This window comes from Lepisma saccharinum, chromosome 1 (assembly GCF_977018435.1).
Source record: "Lepisma saccharinum chromosome 1, izLepSacc3.1, whole genome shotgun sequence".
Taxonomy (NCBI): domain Eukaryota; kingdom Metazoa; phylum Arthropoda; class Insecta; order Zygentoma; family Lepismatidae; genus Lepisma; species Lepisma saccharinum.
Genome location: NC_139229.1, coordinates 145,224,605 through 145,241,528, shown reverse-complemented (window position 1 = coordinate 145,241,528; position 16,924 = coordinate 145,224,605). Strand labels below are relative to the sequence as shown.

Here is a 16,924-nt window from a genome sequence, read left to right as displayed (position 1 = left end):
TGCCAAATAGTGTATACCTAGGATGGAATTAATTACACATTTTGGCATGACTGTTATTTTTAATAAAAATGTAATTGTTTTGAGAGTAACTACTTGATATTAAACCTCTTACAAAATGTGGAAAGGTATGTGAACGAGACATACAGTTCTTGCTTTGCATATCACAAAAGATCAAGAAACAGTGGACCGTTAATGTGGAAATTCTTAGCACCCACGTCAAAAATTCGAGCTGTTATTGAAAAAATATTGGTTGATTTATGAAAAAAATTTCGATTATAAAAATTAAAAATATAGTAGCTAAGAACATATTAGGTTATGTAAGTCAACCGAAGTAGTCCAGATCTTAACATTATAATTATGTTGTAAAATCTGTAGCTAAATATAAGAACAGAACAGTCCTCCTCCATGGCCGTGAGGTCTAAGGTGCTATGCTTTGGGCTCCGACCGCAGGGCGGCATGGGTTCAGTCTCTGGGTTCTCTGCCTGTTTATAGAACCGGTAGCAACCCACCATCGTGAGGAAATTTGGGAGCTACGAGTAAGTAGCGTAACCCAGTCTCGGAAATCTTCTACAACGGCTGGAGGTTTGATGTGCTGACCCCACGTAACCCCTTTACCGGTTGAAGAACTACACACATCTAGGTAGGATTGTGGGAGGGAGACTGGCAGCCGGGAGATAGGCCCAGGCCCTTGCGAGGGCTGTTGAGCCATGGGTTATTTAAATATAAGAATAGTAAAAATAATGTTCTGAATACTACCTTTAGCACATTGTATTTTGGCCAATCAGTATTGTCTCAATTTACATTTGTAGTATCCACATGTTGTGCAAAGTATAAACGTCTGACTCATCCTCATTGTAGGATACAGAATAATATCTCTTTACATACAGATTAAATTAAACATATTTGTAGGTGACAATGCAAACGTGTGTCAACAAATTCAAAATCATTATTTTATTTAACATGTAGAAGCATGCAATTTATAGTCACAGTAAAAGTAGGTATGATCTGACAGTTCTATGTTTGGTCGGTAAATGTAAAAAGTCTTTGTTAAGAAGGAAAAGTCTAAGGTGCTTTTCGAAATTCGCAGGTGAAATCATTGATTACAACCATGTAAAGTTGCATTGAAAATAGGCTAAAACTTAAACTTATTGTGGGGAAAATAATAACAAATATTTTTTTTCAGAAATTTTATTTAACTGCAGATTGTACTCAAAAGATGTAATATGCTTCCTTCATTTTGCAGAAACACTGGGACACTGTGGGAATAATAAATGTCACCAATTCCCCCAAACACAAGGCAGACTGATAAACTGAATGAACACTAGCCCAGTTTGGGGACAGCTAGCAAAACCAACATTTCAAAAATTCATACCATCTTTTACAAGCAAAACTTTGTACTCAAAAGTTCCTCAACAGGGAATCAAACCCAAAATCCCTCATAGCTTCCATTCCGTAAATGATATTTATCTAATTACCTATACTTATCTACTTGAACTAATATAAGATGCAACATTTCTTTACCCTTCACATGACATTGGCATGTTAGAATTTCTTCTATCAACATTTGAACAGGTGAAATGCTTATCTAGGTTCACATGGACCAATTCCTTGAGCCATGGGAATGTAGAAACCTGTGTTCAGAAGTTGTATATAAAGACAGGAATATTCAACGATAAGCAGTGAAGAAGCTCACTACAAGAGGTAAGCATCTTTATTAAGAATTCAATTTCTCTTTTAAATGATGAGAGCAAGGTAATAACCTTAGAATGCCAGTGCTTGAACTATGCTTCACTATTCATTTTGCAATCTGTATGTTCAATTTAGTTTTCTTTTCTTTAAAAAATGTTATTTCAGAAAAATCCATTCTGAAAGAATAAAAACATTTGCATACATCATGCAGCCACGTACCCAATTAAGCTGTGGGGGAGAGTGGATTCAATTCTCATGCTGATCATAGAAGTCTGCAGCTATTATTCTGATGTGTGTGTGTGTTTTTGCTGCATGTAATCGGTAGTTACATATGCATATTGAAAGGTGTGGGGTAATGTGTAAACACTCTGCCTCAGAAACAACTCATAACATTTAAATTTCTGAAAATGTACTTGTGTTTTTCACAGCTTCTATTCAAAGTACTTTTGTTTTGTTATTTGTAGTTTACACAATTCCATTTTTGACATTATCCGAGGTTAGTTGTACTCTCTCATGGCGGAACTCTTCCATCATGCAAAACACATCCACAAATTAGGTACACAAATTCGGTAATTGTAATTCCATACTGACATATCATCGGTAAATCTTTTAAACCTATTTAAAAATCTCCCTTGTTCAGAGTACGTCTGTGGGAGGCAAAATGCTACCACATTATGTATAGTTTAAGATACTACAGTTATCAACACTACCATGAAACAAAACAGCAGCTTTGTGTGTTCAATAACCATGTTAATTTCGCCTCTTCTTTGTTTCTTATGTGTAGCTGACTGCCAGTGGGCAAATCTAAGGTTCCAAGTTTGCCTGTTCAGTGATTCAATTGATTGAGTTTGTATCTGTTATTGCATGTGTTGTTTTGTCTACACATTACATATTAAATAGCAATATATTGCAAGTAGAGTGTTGTGTCAGAATAAAACCTGTCCCCAGGGGCGTAACTTGGGACTTAAATTTGAGGGGGCAGAATTAAACGGTGCCTAATTTTGAGGGGGCAGAATTAAACTGGGCCTAATTTTGAGGGTGCAGAATTAAACTGGGCATAATTTTGAGGGTGCAGAATTAAACTAGACCTAATTTTGAGGGGGCAGAATTAAACTAGGGCCTAATTTTGAGGGTGCAGTCATAACGGGTCCTAGTTTTGAGGGGACAGAATCACACTGGGTCTAATTTTCAGTGCACAGAATTAAACTTGGGCATAATTTTGAGGGTGCAGAATTAAACTGGGCCTAATTTTTAGGAAGCATAATTATACTTCGATCTAATTTTGAGGGGACAGAATCAGACTTGGGGCCTAATTTTGAGGTGGTAGAATCAAATCTGGAGCTTAACTTTGGGGGAAGAGACTCAGAATGTTTTCCATTCCATAAAAACAGCATCCAGGAATATTTGCTAAATAACTGTGACATTTGTGAAATTACAAATATTAGTCTTTATTTCTTTACTCCTCAAGTCCTCTAACTTGTAAATTTTAATAAACCCGAAAATTTGGGGGGAAAGCACCCCTCCGGCCTCTCACCAAGTTACGCCTATGCCTGTCCTCATGGAACTATTTTCTATTTTGGGTCTCAGCATGTGAACTGTTGCTGTCAACCTGTCTCATGGTTTAGAAGACTCCAAAATTAAGTTTGTTCCAGGCCCCGAATTCTATCTGTGGTCCTGAAAAAATTACACATTATATAATGAAATATATAAAGCAAATCAATAAATATGTGCATTTGATACAGGTTGTACAATATTATTCCATTAGAATTTAAATTTATGGAATTATTTGTTTTCTGTTTTTCAGGGAAAGATGAAGATTTTAGCTGTGCTTGGTTTCCTTGCTTTTCTGGCAGCATGTTCTCTCTCATCTGTGGATGGTAAACCATATATTAACCTTCAATATTTGTATCTTGCTCTAAAACATTTCAAGAAAGAAATAGAAAGAATTCAATAACTGAAGATTCAATGGAGAACATATGAAAAAACATGCAAATATGTGTGTGTTACACATTAAAAGACAAAATACGTTCAAAATGATAAATTTACTGACTAATAGGGATGTGACCATAAAGAAAATTTACTGGAACTGATATGGAATTTCATCTCATTTGCCAGGCACTTTGAAATACATTCCCATAACACTATGGAATGTTTTAATGCATTATAACTCTGTCTACAGTACATTTTTAGAGTAGAAATACAAGAAAACCTAGAGTAGTTGCAATTTTAGAAAAACATTACAAATACTTACAAATACTGTCAACATCCATATTCAGCAGAGTTACAATAATGGTACTATAATCTTTGACGTTTTCAGATTTTGGAGATTTTTTTTCTGAAATTCCCAGACTTTTCAATTACTTTGTCATTCATAGGTAGAATTCATGACTTTTCTAGGTTTCCATGTCACTTGGACCCTCTGATTGATATAAAATTTACCAATACAGTGCTGATAGCCAATAGTCGACCAATGTGATATAAAATAGAAAAAAATATGGGAATTGAATGATATACTCAAATGTATTGTGTCTCCCCAAATGATTCTAATGGTATATTTAAATGGCAGAGAATAATAAGTATTTGACCTTTGATATTATCCAGTCATGCCACATTATGATTAACCATAAGAGTAACAAAAAAACATTAAGCAATCAAATAGGATGAAAAACGTGTTGTTGAAATTTATATTATAAAAATGGTATTTTTAAGTATTTATTAAAAAAGCAATATGTATATACAGTTTGCTTAATACAATTCTTTCAGAAAGTAACTGTGCACCTGTCATGCATAGAACAGTAAAATTTATTTTAGACTTACTTTTACAGTAATCATTAGAAAAGCATTGAATCGGTTATAATAGCAACTTACTTTTCATGGTCATTTTTAGTTGATGCAGATGAAGCAAGGAAACAGAAAGACAGTTCTCACTCATTATCTATAACACTCCAAAGTCAAAACCATCTCTTGTATCATGCTTAAGTGTGACAATGAACTACAAAATCTGATACTAACCTTACACAACTCTGGAGTATGAACCCTTGCATAACAGCATAATACGAGTTCATGGAATAACATGTATTCAATATATATTACAGATGTTATAGGTGCACAGTCACTTTCTGAATGCACTGTATTCATAAGAACAGTATTGGATGCAAATTACAGACTGTTCATAGTTGATATTGAGAAAATCACCAATATACTGTTGAGGTTAAGCATCAATTTGTGCTCTTCTGACTACACAATTAGTCAGTCAGTAAAATTTGTGCTTCTTTACAGGGAAGAACTTGGTGTGTTACTATGGCAGCTGGGCTGTTTACAGGCCAGAAGGAGGAAAATATGACGTAGAAAACATTGACCCATTCCTGTGCACTCACGTTATCTATGGATTTGCTGGGCTCAACTCCGAAGGTATCATGGTGGCTCTTGATGCCTGGAATGATCTTCCAGACAACTGGGGAAAAGGTAATAAGCTCATTGGCTGGAGAAAGTAATGAATAATTCATGTTGAAAACTTCATAAAGAAAATTAGTACTAAATAATAAAATACTCACATTAAAAAACAAAGCAAAAAAATTCATGGACTATATACTTTAATTTTGTTTTCATATAATCCATGCAGTATAAAAATATTGCAATAAACATAGAATATACTGGGTCTTTAAGTAATTAAATTTACAAGTTAAACATTTTCTTTCTTTTTCTGAAATAGGTGCATACACAAGATTCACAGGACTTAAAAAGCAAAATCCAAACCTGAAAACACTTCTGGCCATTGGTGGATGGAACGAAGGCTCTCCTAAGTATTCTACTGTAAGTAGTAATTAGAGGTCCCATTGTATACAATTTAAAATTTTAAAAAAAATGTTCAAAATAAGAGAAAATATATCTAATAAACAGAATTTTTCTAATATCTATATGAAACCGATCCTTCTCAATTACTAAAATCCCTGTAAGTTTTAACTTACTTAAATTTTTAAACACATATTTCTGAAAACTCAACATACCAATAACTTCAATTTTCTATCTCATATTATAAGAATGCATTTATACATTTTAACTTCAGATGTCATCCTCTGCTGCCGGTAGGAGCAAATTCATCACAAATGCCATTGACTTTCTAAAGAAGTATGATTTTGATGGACTGGACATTGATTGGGAGTATCCCTCTGCAAGAGGTGGAAAGGCCGAAGACAAGGTAAGTGGCAACCTAATTTATTCTCTGCTAAAAAATGCAAAAATTTGAGAATATTATTACATGTTATGAGTTTTGAGTTTCATAATTTATAAGTTATGTATATTTTAGGAAATACATCTGAAAGTATCCCCAAAATTCTGTCTTCCAGGCAAACTATGCAGCCCTTCTAAAGGAGCTCAGGGCTGCTCTTGAGCCAGAAGGCTTACTGTTGACTGCAGCTGTATCAGCAGGAAAGGGAACCATTGATGTTTCATATGATGTGCCATCAATGTCAGAGTAAGCAGCTAGTCTTCCATTTTTCTCCCCTTGTAATATTACCTATGCAATTATTTAGTTTCACCATTACTCAAATAGTTATTAACTAAGTGCACCAAAAAATGAATAAAATTTAATTTGTTTGCCATTTATAGATGAAAAAATGTAACACATGTGCATGATAAAATATAAAATGATGAGTTTGATATTTTCAAGTTCTATATGCAGCCATGCAAAATAATACTATATCATATTCTATTTATTCCAATTAAAATATGTTATAATGAATATATTTCTGTTGTAAAACTATTCAGTATGTAATATAAAAAAAAATTAAAATAAATAATACATTTTCAACATTACTGGAATGTGTGAACTGAAACTTTTACCATTTGAGTACTACTAATCATATTATCTATACCAAAAGAGAAAATCGTGATTTTTTTCCTTAAATACTGTAAATTTGTGAAATCTTACTGTCATAGCATGGTGTTGAGAATATTTGAAATTTGGATTGTGTGATTTCTTATGTCCTTCCAGGTCTTTGGATTACATCAACCTGATGAGCTACGATTACCATGGAGCCTTTGATGGACTCACTGGACTCAATTCCCCAATGTACGGAAACCCTGAATATGATGAAGGAAACAACACTTACTACAACACAGTATGTAAAATAAAACATTAAGACAATGGCATTAATCCATTAATTACCAAGGCTTAAATAGGATTATTTAAATTATGGAAGTATATTTTCTAAATCATGTTATTATTAGTGTTGAAAACATTAATGTTATGTGTAGTAACTAAAATATAACAATTTTTTACATCACTCTCATATCATTTCTTAAAATCTGGTTATATAATCCATTTTTAGATCTGTATGCATACCTTTGACACAACAGATAAACCGAATTACAGCCCCCAACCATAAAAAATACATTGTTTTACTAAACTTATGATTTTAATTGAAAAAAGAATTCTCAGTTCATGTTATGCAATCTAAATAGCAGCATTATTAAAATTGCCTCCAGTCATATAAAATAGAAAATTTACTTACATATTGTCATAGAAAGTCAATAATGTATTTCATAAACATGAAATCTATCTCGAATTACTTACAATGGCCATTTTTTCAATAGAATTTCAGCGTTAACTACTGGATCAGCCTGGGAGCCGCACCCGAGAAGATCAACATGGGAATCCCCTTGTATGGAAGATGCTTCACTCTGGAGGACCCTAATGAAAATGGATTTGGAGTCCCTGGTTCAAAGCCCTGCACTGCTGGACCTTACACAAGGGAGGCTGGCTTCCTGGGATACAACGAGGTACATTATATTATATTAAATTCAAAGGAATATGTAACAATAATCACTTAGAATTTCAGTTCAGTATTACTAACATTTATGCTTACTGTAATTTTTCAGCTCTTAAATGTAGCTGACAAAAAACATATATGTACTGTTTACAACATGGAAACTAACTGCATATTTTGGCTGAACTTCTGACATTCACTGTTAAACGTAAAATGAATTCCCTTCATTACAGATCTGTGTACTGATTCAACAAGGAGGCTGGACTCTGGTGAGAGACGAACATTACCAAGTGCCTTACATTTACAAGGGAGACCAATGGATTGGCTTTGATGATATTGAAGCTGTCACACTCAAGGTTAGTTTCAGATAGAGCTTTCTCATATGTAAAAATGAACATGTTTTTACCTGTATAGGTAATATGTGTATGGTGTTTCAAATGGAACTGCAACTAAGAAATAATGTAAAAACATCAACATGTTGCATGTGTTAGAATTAAACAAGTAGCAGTAATTAGTGAATGAATATACAACATTAATGTTTTAATGTTAATTTCAAATACAACACACAAGTTAATAGTTGGTTCCTCTTTTATCTTGAAATATATAGTGCACTAAAATTGAGTAAGGCTCTGCTAGGATAGATTCTATAGTTATTAAATCTAATCTCCTAAATGGCACAGTGATATGGGGAACTTCACCTTTACCTTTTGCAGACTCTAATTAATATATAAATCTTGGTATCCTGTATTAAATTTTTACAGTGTATAAGACAATTGTAAAAAAATACTAACATTTTTAAGTAATTATTTATATCCTTAGTCTAGCTTAAATTTGATTGTAAAAGTAATGAAAGAAAGCTTGTGGCAGATTAGCGAGTCTCATACGAAGTGCCTAAATACTACTAAATATAAGTTCTTGTAAGTAGGACTTAAAGACAAAGAAGTATTACATATTCATTACCTCATGAATATTATATTACATGTGCATGATTTCTTTTTCTGCTTGATTAGTCCAACTACGTGAATGAGCACAACCTTGCAGGTGTCATGGTGTGGTCATTGGAGACAGATGACTTCCACGCAAACTGTGGGGACATAGCAAATCCATTGTTGACTACAATAAGCAGCATTGTTGTTGGTGAAGTGCCAAGACCCTCAACCACAACACCAGACCCTTCAGAGACTGTGAGTACATGAGATTCTCATTATTTCATTGAGATGCTTTATATTTATCACTTATGTTTCAAAGAATGACAAAACAAACATTTCAAGAGAAGGAATTTCATGATCATTTGTAAGTGGAACATTATGTATGGATATTTTTGGATTTTTTAAATTACAGAAATCAGGTAACTATTCAATGTTTCTGGAAATACAATTTTTAATTTTCTGAACTATGTTTAACCAAAATCTGGTTTGTCTGAAACGGTTTGTAAATTCTAAAGATATGCAAAACATTTTTCCATCTTTACAATCAGTATTTAATAGCACACACAAGTCACTCCACATAATATAACATCATACCTGCAGAACCTATAATTTACATGAGGTGTCATATTAGTTTATTGTATCATATTTACTATATTTTTTAATGTTTAGCAAAATATATTCTACATTATCCGCAAGTTTGTTTTGTTTCTAATGTATAGAAACAGTGATTGTTATGAACATTGGAGCAATAGAAATATGCATATGTTAATGTAAACATTATTTTACTCTATGTGCATATGAATACTTAGAGAAATTTTGTAATCCACAGACACCATCTACAACTACCACCACCACAACAAGTGGTCCAACACCTGCACCAAGTGAAATTTGCAAAGAGGAAGGTTTCAATCCTGATCCAAATGACTGCAATAAGTACTACCAGTGCACCAACCAAGGAGGAGAATGGGTTGTTATTCCCTACCAATGTGGAGCAGGAACTGTCTTTGATCCAGTAGGAAAAACCTGCACATGGCCAGATCAAGTCCCTGGCTGCAGTCATTGATTTGAGAATCCATCTTCACTTGTTAGATTGATGATAAGGAGCATATGATTTCAATTTCAGTAATAAAAATGTATTAGTATTGTACAAACAGCAGTTCAATTAAAATAAAATGTGAAGTATAAAAATTTGTTATAGTTCTGCAATGTACATTGCAACATGCAATGAACATACAAAGGAGAAGAGGAGGTAGAGCTCCACACATTACCAACCTACGTCACAGTGTAGGGGATTTGTATCACATTCTGGTTATCTTTGTCCCTCAGGATTGACCTCAGCTACCCAACAACAGACTGAGTGAACACAAGGGCTCATATTATGAAACTTGAAGCTCTGTGCGAAGTATTCCTGCGATGCCCTCAGACTTTGAAAAGTGAAAATATAGACACCTTCCATACCTAGAAACATTCTACACAAAAGCCACCATAGTTATTAGTACTTTATAATTATTACCCCACTCAAAACACAGCAACGAGATTCGATTGACTGTTTTGTTTTATTTTACTTCACTTTTCTGTCACTTTTGGCTAATTGTGAAGATGAAGATGAATGATGATATGATGAAACTGATAAAGGAACACTCACAAAGACCAAGCCCAGGCCACGATTCAAACATGGGATGTGGCATCAAAGCATTCTGTGCTAACCACTCCACCACAGAGGCCAGTCAACCAATGAGATTCGACAGCAAGTAGAAGACATCAAGAGAAACATCAACGTTTCTTAACTTTTTGCAAGTTCGGTCCTTGTTTCAGTGCTACCAACAATCAAAACATAATACTTTATTCTGTGTGCATCTGGCCAGTCACATACACCATTGCAGCTGAGCTGACATGTTTTTCTTTCAGATAACATACTAAAGACATTTACTCTATGGAAACAGGGAAGTGTAAAGGGTGGCCCTTGCAGTAGACATCCAAATATCAACCTCTCTTCCACATGGTGCAGCATGAAATGCACACTGCAGACTATGGCATCTGGACCTGCAGTCAGGCTAATCTTCTGTAGCAATTGTGTTGTGTCATCTATGTGTGTTTGTGACTGTCCCATAATCAATGTCATCATATCAACCTTCATCCCATCATCATGATTAGTAGAGCAACATATTTTTTGGTAAATAAATAAGCAACAATTCGGTACAGAAACAGAGTTAATTTCATGTTCAAAAGCGGTAAGTAAAATAAAATTTCGCTGATATAGTGGTGAAAAAATGGTATATAAAATGACATTTTGGTTTTAAAAATAAGAATATAATCCCAAATTCGATTTAAAACCTGCACTTACTACACAAAATAAATGTATCCATTCTCATAGCACATTTATTTCGCTACCAGAATATTAAGTTTATTCCTGCATAAAGGGGTCCATTTTTGCATCTCAAATATTTATAACAGAATTAACCAATTTTATGTGAATTGCATAACTCTCAGGATAATTCTGACTTCAGAAAGTGTCGTGTAGGTAAATAAACTCTAAATTTTGTGTTTAAGAGTCTATTTCGCATTTTGCAACTCATTTCGCATTATTTCGTGACAAAACAAGGTGGGAAAATGCACCTCACACCTTTCATGAACATGAAAAATTAACATTACAATGTGTTATTCCACATTTTGTGTTTTCGTCAAAAACGAAATATGCATGCCTCTAATGATTAGCCAAAAGAGGTAAAAAAAAAAGTGATGTAAAATAACATAGTTCAGTCAATCAGTCTATGGAAACAGGATCATGCTAGCAGAGAAGTCGATTGAATGAAACTCCTGAATTTAGCCCTTTTGCTAAATTCATGCTTTGTTGCATATCATATAATTTGCATTGAAGACTAGTTAAGTTCTATTCAGATATATTCATATCTTCATGGTAATCCTTTCCTGTCTGTCATAGCTAACTAAAGATTTTATAGTTTTCGAACAGATAAAAAATGCAAGTGGCAACCATGAATGTGATGCAAGGTGATTTTTAAAAGGGTTTGTAGCATCTAAATTAGACCTCAAATTAAACCACTATCAAGAATAGTTGTTCACACTGATTTCCTCTCCATGCTGTGAAAGTTGGCAGATGGTGCACAATGACATGCTGTGCATTTCTATATCCATTCATGAATATTAAAATCTTTACACCTTGGTATTTTATACGTATGAACATTTCATATGGTGTGGTATGGTAGAGGGATATTCCTTTAGAGAACACAAAATACAATAAATTGAAAACCCATCTGGCTTACATTTCACATAAAAAATTTGTTCTTCACTTAAAATCAAATATGCCGACCAGGACAAATTTCCTTGCCATGGCTCATCTATTCATCTTTTGTCAATTTAGCTACAACATAAAATCCAAGAGCATGTGAGGCAGCAAACCCTAAAATTTGGTGTCTTATCAGCTCCAACAGAAAGAATCATGTTATGGTACTTGAACCATCTCGAATAATAGATTATGAAAAGAAATTTGAAGAAGGTTGGGATCACAAAGAAGAAATTCAACTGTGTTCAGAAGAAAATTACTTTTCAAAATATCGTTTCAGAGGCGGATTGTGGTTCCCGTTTGAAACTTTGTAAGTCACTTACATTATTTTTCTTTAGTATGCAAGGTGATTACAAATGGATCAGAATCATGAATGTGTGTTTAACTTCTGTCTCTCTTCTATTCTAATACGGTCATGTTTTCACAAGAAATGAATGTGAATAAAAGATTCAATAATATTTAGGGCTAAGCAGATACCGATGCATAGTGGCATTGGTATTGGAAAGTATCAGTTGGAATTCATCTACCGATACCAGCCGATACTTTTCCGACAAATTGGTGTTTCAGGGGGTCTGTAAAAATGCTGCATGACACTTTCACAGAGTCTAATTGTTCTAAAAGTAATGCAAAATTCAAACTTTATTTTTATTTTGCACCAATTTTGCACGAAAAACTATATTTTCTGATTACATAATATCTATTTTAATAGTCTGATGTAATTCTTGAGCAAATTTCTAGTTAAATTGATGCATATAATTGGAGAAGAATATTTACACACCAATATTGATTAATATCTTGAAAAGAAAAGAAAAGCATTTGTATTGGTTCAAAGTGGTATCGGCTCAGCCTTAATAATATTATGAAAATACTTCGGAAGCACACATTCCTGTGATGTGGCACACATCACACACCCCTAACAGTGGATCTTGTTTACACCAGGAATATTAACACAAAAATTTCCACCTCTGATCACCCAACCTGAAATTCAAACCCAGGACTCAGGAGTGACAGCAGATGTTCTATAAACTGCACCACAGTCAGTGATGATGCCAGAAGGGAGGGGGAAGGGGAGGTGGGCACTCCTCAGTCAGACAATGTGTAACCCCCCCCCCCCCCCCAACTGACATGAATGAAATATCTTATAATAAGAGTTCAATTCTGGGAGTACAACGATTTTCACCTTTTGTAAGTGGTGTATTCTGCATGATATCAATTTTCCTGCTTATACAACAGGATACCTGTAATACCAACATGTCTATAACAAAAAAAATGTTATATATATATATATATATATATATATGCATGTGACTTCCGTACAAGATTCAAGATTCCAGTGCCAGCCTGGGCATAGGTGATTTCTCATTCATGGAAAAAAAGTGTTAAATGTATATGGTTTTAAAACATCACGAACATTTTGAGGACCACAAAACATCATATTCTAACAGTGGGTCATTAGTGGCAATGCTAATTAGTGAAAGACATTCAAAGGTGGATCAAGAAAATTTACACTTCATGTTGCCGTTGTGGATGCATCACAGTTTCTTACTATTCAGGGAATTTTATTTTCGAGATGATTACGAGTCTGACGCAAACCTTAACAGAGGGAATTTCTTGGATCTCTTGAATTTAATTTCAAAATGAGGCAATATTATTCGAAAATGTATTGAACTTGAACCTTACAATGCACACTCAAAATTCGATTCAAAACAAACTAATCTGCGTAATGTCCACACTATTCTCAGCACCAGAAGCCAGAAAGTGGAAGAGGCGAAAGTCTTCGCACTGATGTCAGATGAAATAAAAGACAGTATGAGAAAGGAACAGGACAGATATTTGTATCGCAGGCAGATAAAAAAAATGCTTTTTAGGATTTTCCATTCCTCAATCATTAGATGCAGGTTCGCTCTTTGCAGATATGAAAATCAAAAAACTTATTTCCAAGATCTCCATCGATGCCTGTAATTGAGTGAGAGGTGCACCAGGGTCAGAATATTTTTTGAATTAGAGATAACTAAACTTTCTCAGATTTTTATTCCAGTGATATATTTTCCCTGAAAGGTGAAATGCAGATTTTGCCCAAAACTCTTCAGCATTTCACAAGGTTCACACTCTAGTTGTATACTCTGTAGCAATCCCAGTTTGAAACCTTTGAAAAGACTTGCTCGAAACAGGATGCTGGATGCCAGCTGCCTCATTTGGCTGTCCTTGCTATTGAGAAGAAGATGTAAAGTCTTGGATGTACCGAAGGTGGGCAATGTGTTCTCCAAAGCACATGTAGCAGAATTATCCTACAGGAGAATTGCACTTCACTAAGCAACTTTCGTTGTTTCTAATACATAAGAAAATTAATTTCTTCCAACGTCATGTTTGCTTTGCAAGAAAATTAAACTATTCGAAAAAAAAATTCTCCTCATTCATATTACCGTATCTACGCGTGTATAGTGCGCATGTGTGTATAATGCGCACCCTGGTTTTTGATGGTTAAAATTACAAAATATTATATCTCGTACAGTGGCGTAGCGTGATTGTATGAAAGGTGTAAGACTTCCTTAGATAAACCTGACCTGAATATTGGATAAAGAAAACCCTAAGATATTTTAACTACATAGAATATATTTGAATCTAAGTCATGTATCGGCATACTCAATTTCAAACTCAAAATGCACACACTCTATGTTAACAATAATAGCATATGTATTACTTAATGAAAATTCTCATTTATACTGTAACTCCTCAATCACGTCGTCATAGATTCGGGAGTTTCTGGTCAATATCTTTGGCAGCTCCTTTTCCCAAGTCAGATTTCCTTCCCTGAGTCTGTGTGCTGCGTTGAAATGTATGAATCCTCTTCAATGCAGAAAATGACCTTTCCACCGACGAGCTTGAGGCAAGAACAGTGAGGAACAATTCTGTTAGTTTGTACACTTGTTCAACAGCTTCATTCAAATGGGTAGTACGCAAGTACTCATGAAGTTCAAACACACTCTTTACTCGATATTCGGCTTCAGAATAAATTACCTGTTGCTCAACTTTCAACTGGTAGCAAATTGACAAATTTCGCATACAGCTTAGTTAAGTACACAAACTCTTCTTCTGGAAAGGTCATGTCATATTTTTATTCTTCTTTCACTGAAAAAAACATTTGTGGGAAATTCGTAGGATACAATTTGCAAATACAAATGCATTCGAGAATATTACTCATTATCATGGTTACGATAATTGCGCACATTTAGAAAAGCATATCAAGCAACTTAGTGAAAGGAAAAGGTAAAATAAATCTGTAAATATAACGCTAAGTATTACGCGTATGCTTTTAACATTACGGGCAACTGGGATGCACGTGCCTAACTTTGCGGGCGCTGCCGGATCTAGGATATTCCTCTTTTATGTTTAATTCGCTGCTTCTAATGAAGGTAATACCCAACATTAAACCATCTCTTTGTGAACTTAATAGTTAGTTTACACATTTAAAATGACACCCGTTTTGTTAGCTACACCTCCCGTCAAGCATTGTTGAAACAACACGGGAGTCGATTTTCTTGGATCTCTTCCGACCGTGGCGACGCAGCGGGGACAGAAATTCTCGCCAGTTACCACCCACTCGTAATTCGCCTTACAGTGCTTGAGAATCGGGGTGCCCTGTCATTGGTTGCGAAGATACTATGAAAGCAAACACACCCGCCATGGGCGAGTCCAAATCATTTCTTCCATTCACCGCACGTAAGTCCTCTCAAGAAGCCTTACAGAGAAACAACTCGAATCAAAACAAGTCCTCAAATGTTTCGTTAAAAGTTCTACTTGCAGTCTGATATTTCTGTGTGTGTTCAAGCGATAAATACGGGAATGAAATAAGTTTTCTTCAATAATTTCAACTTGTAAGGTGGACTTACAAGTCTTACGTGGGCACTACGCCGCTGATCTCGTATATAATATGCAGTACAATCCAGGTTCAAGAAATGGCTTTCTTAGTTGTAGGTCGTAAAGCTGTTGCTATGCTGATCAAGAGTGAATAACATCATACCTATTCAATGAGTCACCTGTTGCTATGTGGACTAAGAGGAGAATATCCTCTTGTGTAAACAATAACTCACCTCCCCCTTTTCCCTCCACTGTGTTTAGCATCCCAAAGCTTTCACTCTTTAACCACCTTATTTATTCTGTAATAATAGAAAGCAAGATCAAAATTACGTTATGGATATGCAGTGCTCAGGAAGTTATTTTCTATTAAATCTTGCCCAACAAATACTGCTGATATGCATCCCATGTGACGGAAGTTGCATGCTCGAATTCTGCCAGAGTTGCCTGGCTTTTCTTGGTGTTACAGAACATTACAAAGTGAAAAATTGTGTGAAATTCCCTTCAAACTTTATACATGGTTTTGCTCATTCCTTCTTTACTTTTTCTACAAGAACTTCAAAATATATACTTTTTCTGTGACTAATGTAACATTTATACGAGGCACATTCAGGACCTTCAAACTAGGAGTTAACAGCACAAGATTTCTTCCATTAAGGGATTTACACACTCCATATATATATATATATATATATATATATATATATATATATATATAATTATTATTATTATTATTATTATAATACATTTTAATTATTGTTTTCTTCTTCCTTATGTTTTATTTCATCCAAAGCACTATAGAAATCAGAAAGTTCCTCATTTTGTGATGAACTTATTTCAACCGCATTTCACGTTAGTGTCGTTATCTTGAATGGAATACTGTTGCCATATTCAGAAACTATAGGATTTAAGCTTTACAACGATATATATAACATGATAGGGTTCCGTATACATGAAAATTCAATGCAAGTGTCCCAAAATCATGGAATGACCCTGTATGGTTTCATGTTGGCTGTCTGAATTATTCCATGCATAATACGCACCACAGTTTTTGGGAGCAAAATTTTTGGAAAGAGTGTGCATTATACATGAGTAAATACGGTATCTTATCTTATAACTTTAATATTTATATCAGCAGTTTCATCTCAACAAAGATGATAAATGGGGAAACAATTTTAGACCATTTTCTACCTGTCTTCCAACACCGAAATAGGCCACTAGAGACAATGCAAAATACAAATAAGAAAAAGAATTAATGCCTTTATTAAAACGAATCATATGGATCTAAACTAGGCAGTAAATGCCCACTCTGAATAAAAGGCAAACACCATACATGAATATAATTTTCGTGCATTTTAAGGTGTCTACACCCCTAAAATATT

The 16,924-nt window shown here is 34.4% G+C and overlaps 1 protein-coding gene across 1 annotated transcript in view; it reads left to right on the top strand.

The window, feature by feature from the left end:
- The window catches only part of LOC145986423 (putative chitinase 10), an 87,401-nt gene that overhangs the window by 63,132 nt on the left and 7,345 nt on the right, over positions 1 to 16,924 (top strand). The window contains exons 13-23 of the mRNA XM_083120425.1: positions 1,689 to 1,701; positions 3,494 to 3,566; positions 4,969 to 5,154; positions 5,402 to 5,502; positions 5,756 to 5,887; positions 6,036 to 6,163; positions 6,683 to 6,809; positions 7,285 to 7,470; positions 7,691 to 7,813; positions 8,468 to 8,641; positions 9,216 to 9,441. Of these exons, the coding sequence (XP_082976551.1) occupies positions 1,689 to 1,701; positions 3,494 to 3,566; positions 4,969 to 5,154; positions 5,402 to 5,502; positions 5,756 to 5,887; positions 6,036 to 6,163; positions 6,683 to 6,809; positions 7,285 to 7,470; positions 7,691 to 7,813; positions 8,468 to 8,641; positions 9,216 to 9,441 (1,469 nt within the window). The remainder of the gene's footprint in view (positions 1 to 1,688; positions 1,702 to 3,493; positions 3,567 to 4,968; positions 5,155 to 5,401; positions 5,503 to 5,755; positions 5,888 to 6,035; positions 6,164 to 6,682; positions 6,810 to 7,284; positions 7,471 to 7,690; positions 7,814 to 8,467; positions 8,642 to 9,215; positions 9,442 to 16,924) is intronic.